The sequence below is a fragment of the Colletes gigas genome, unplaced genomic scaffold (assembly GCF_013123115.1).
Source record: "Colletes gigas isolate AHSC1104 unplaced genomic scaffold, ASM1312311v1 Colletes_gigas_Sc00306, whole genome shotgun sequence".
Classification (NCBI taxonomy): Eukaryota; Metazoa; Arthropoda; class Insecta; order Hymenoptera; family Colletidae; genus Colletes; species Colletes gigas.
The window spans coordinates 7,891-11,777 of record NW_025106927.1 but is presented as its reverse complement, the minus strand read 5'-3'; the positions used below and the strand labels follow the sequence as shown (position 1 = coordinate 11,777).

General features: G+C 44.6%; 1 protein-coding gene across 1 annotated transcript; it reads left to right on the top strand.

Annotated features, from left to right (window-relative positions):
- Positions 1 to 83: 83 nt before the first annotated feature.
- Positions 84 to 2,656, top strand: LOC122404403 (the record flags this gene model as incomplete). Its single annotated transcript, XM_043408338.1, has 2 exons — positions 84 to 2,490; positions 2,545 to 2,656. Coding segments are annotated over exons 1-2 (2,519 nt in total), but the record flags the coding sequence as incomplete, so codon positions are not given.
- Positions 2,657 to 3,887: the final 1,231 nt, after the last annotated feature.

The window sequence follows — 3,887 nt, the reverse complement described above, 5'->3', positions numbered from 1 at the left end:
AGCAACGCATCAGTGAGACTCAGAGCTCACGTTCTTCCAACATTGACGACCATCTTGCCATCAACCAACGTGGATCAACAAAAATGGCCTCATCTCAAAATCTCAAGCTCGCTGACCCAGACTTCATGGTGCCTCGCTCAATCGACGTGATCATCGGTGCAGATTCCTACGGGCATGTCATCAAGCCCAATCTCATCAAGGGTTTACCATCAACGCCTATCGCTCAACTCTCAATCTTTGGTTGGTTGGTTATTGGACCAGTGGGCTCAGCATCAACTCGAGCGCTCACATCTCACCAGGTTTCAACTCAAGAAGAAGAAGAATCGTCTCTCCAACATCTCTTGACGAAATTCTGGACACAGGAAGAGGTTCCAATCACCAACCAATCTCAACGCACCCCTAAAGAGCAAGAGTGTGAGGATCACTTCAGAACAACTCACTTGCGGGATCCGGATGGGCGATACATCGTGCGCATCCCTCTCAAACTGCCTTCAACCATGTTGGGAAACTCGTACAACATCGCTCATGCTTGTTTGAATCGTACTCTACGCAAGCTCAAGAGGAATGAAGAAGATCTTCACCTCTATCAAGAGTTTATGGAGGAATACGAGAATCTGCAGCACATGAAGAGAGCATCATCGCGCTCATCTCAACACTCAACAACTTTCTATCTGCCTCATCATGGTGTTTTGAAACCAGACAGCACGACTACGAAGCTGAGAGTTGTCTTCAATGGCTCAAGCTCAACATCTTCTGGATATTCTCTCAACGACATCATGCACACTGGTGAAAACCTACTGCTCAACATCACTGACGTGCTCCTATGGATTCGTCAGCACAGATACACATTCTCAACCGATATTACCAAAATGTATCGGCAAATCAGAGTGCATGAAGACGACTGGGATCTGCAAAGAATATTGTGGGTGGATAAGGACCTGCAAGAGACTCAATTTCAGCTCACTACGGTCACCTACGGTACCAAGGCAGCACCGTATCTTGCGGTCAGAACATTGCTGCAATTAGCTGAGGATGAAGGTCATCATTATCCTCTGGCCGTACCATCGATCACTCATGCCAGATATGTCGACGACATCTTTGGAGGAGCAGATTCACCAGAAGATCTCAAGAAACTCGCTCATCAGCTTCAAGGTCTGTGCAACGCGGGCGGTTTCCCACTTGCTAAGTGGCATTCAAACTGCCCCGCGCTACTCGAAGCCATCTCACCTGAAGCTCATGCTCAAGGCTCATCACTCTCATTGGACGACTGCAAAACCAAAATACTCGGAATGCAATGGAATTTTCTCAAGGATACATTTACATTCTCATCGAAGGAGGACTCATTCTCACCCCCAACCAAGATAAGTAAACGCCTCATACTATCTCAAGTAGCACAGATATTTGATCCACTTGGTTTCCTCTCACCGGTCATAATTCGCTGTAAGATTTTATTGCAAGAATTATGGCTGCACAAACTCAACTGGGATGAATCACTACCATCCCACATCACAGCACGATGGCTCATCCTCAGAGAAGATCTCACAAGTCTGGCCAGACTCTCAATTCCACGCTGGTTCAACACCTGTCAAGACTCAGTGGTGGAAATACACGGTTTCTCTGATGCATCTCAGCTCGCCATGGCAGCCGTGATCTACATCACGGTCTTCTCACCGTCCACAAATCTCAAGGTGACGTCACAGGTGTGCGCCAAGACGAAGGTCGCACCTCTCAAGAAACTCACTATCCCGAGACTGGAGCTCACAGCAGCTCTTATGCTTGCAAGGCTGGCAAGCTATGTTCAAGCGAAGCTCAATCTCAACATTGCTACAACTCACTTGTGGACGGATTCTCAAGTCACACTCATATGGATCAAATCTCACGCATCACGCTGGAAGGATTATGTGAGAAACAGAGTATTGGCGATACAAGAACTCACACCTGAGGCACATTGGGGGTATGTGTCTGGAACATCGAATCCAGCTGACTGCGCATCACGAGGCCTTTCAACTGCTCAGCTTGAACATCATCAGCTATGGTGGACGGGACCACCATGGCTTACTCAACCCCAGGACTCATGGCCATCACAACCGAAGCTCAAGGACGCCTCATGTGCACTAGAAGCGCGTCCAAGTATTCCTACTGCGCTCATCTCCCAAAAGATCGAGTATCAGTGGGATCTCATTCACAAATACTCAACGCTCAAGAAACTTCTCACCATCACTGCTATTTGTTTCAGATTTATAGCAAAATTAAAAGGGGTCCACTGCTCACCAGCCTATACCTCACATTCGCCGAGTGATCTGGAAGATGCTCAGAAATTCTGGATCAGGGCAACTCAGACCATCTACTTCGCTCATGAAATGAAGATGCTCACCTCACACTCATCGCTGCCTTCATCTCATGCCTTCAGTCACCTGACTGCCTTCATTGATGATAAGGGAATCATCAGAGTCGGCGGACGATTGGAAAACTCTCAGCTCCGCTACGAGGGTAAACATCCCGCTATTTTGCCTCGCCACTCACGTTTGTCTGAATTGATTATAGATCACGCTCACAAACAAACTCTTCATGGTGGAACTCAACTCACACTCGCCTACATTCGACAAACCTACTGGATCATCGGAGGAAGAGCTCCAGTCAAGGCTCATATTCTGCGGTGTTTGACGTGTGCTCGCCAAAGGGGGATCCGTGCCCATCAGCTGATGGGCCAACTACCTCTTTCTCGAGTCACACCGTCATCGCCATTCTCTCATACCGGCATGGACTATGCCGGTCCACTCACTCTCAAAACTTGGAAAGGACGAGGCGCCAAAACATCCTACCAACAGCGGAATCATCAGCCACAAGTGGCTGATGGCGGGCGGAATGTTCGAGAATTAACTCTCATTTTTAGCAACACGCACGTGCCTTGTTTCCTTTCAATGTTTCGCTCATGCCGTGGCCACCACGACGCTCATTGGCAGCACCTCTCGGGCACACTTTGTGCGCGAGCAGGATAGCTGGCCCACCTGCGCGCGCAACGATCTCGCTACCGGCCGGTCGAAACCTCGTGGTGACCACGAGCGCGGCCATTAAGGCAGTCTTGTTCGTAATCTCAAACGCGACAAGTGTGCTCTGTTTTTCAATCGTAGTTTCCTTTGTTCTTTTGTGCCGCACATAATCTACTGTGGTCAATGTAATTAATTCACAACAAATTATCAAGGCTCACGCTCATAAACCCCTTGCAATTAATATAATTGCAAGGGTATTATGAGTTTTAAACTCGTAATAAACGGTTGATTCTCATTCTCACTCGCGCTCAGAAATGGCGATCAATAATATCGCCATTTCTCATAACCGCTCGTGTAAAACTCTTACTTAACGTACCGCTCATTAATTATGTATTTCACAAACGGGACAATGTTGTTAATAAAGACCTTGTTTAATTAACTTTGCACCATAGTCATTTTTCGCGAACCCTCTCATAACCGGCATCTCAATGAAAATCTCTACAGTTCACTTCAATCTCAAACAATATTTTTATTTTATTTTATTTTATTTTATTTTATTTTATTTTATTTTATTTTATTTATTTATTTATTTATTTATATTTATTTATGTATTTATTTACTATGCATGTATTGACGTATTTTATTCACTTATTTATTTATCTATTTTATCTATCTATTATTATTTTTATTTATTAATTATTATTTATTCACATATCATAGCGTTTTTACTATATCCTTCCCTACACCACACAAGAAATAAATAAAAAGTTTACACAGGTATTACGATTCATGGACCTAGCGCGTGAATTTTCATTTTAGGCTGGTATTTCAGCTTTATTTTATCTTATACATTGCTTTTATTTTATTACCTACCCATTCATATATTTTATTTTATTT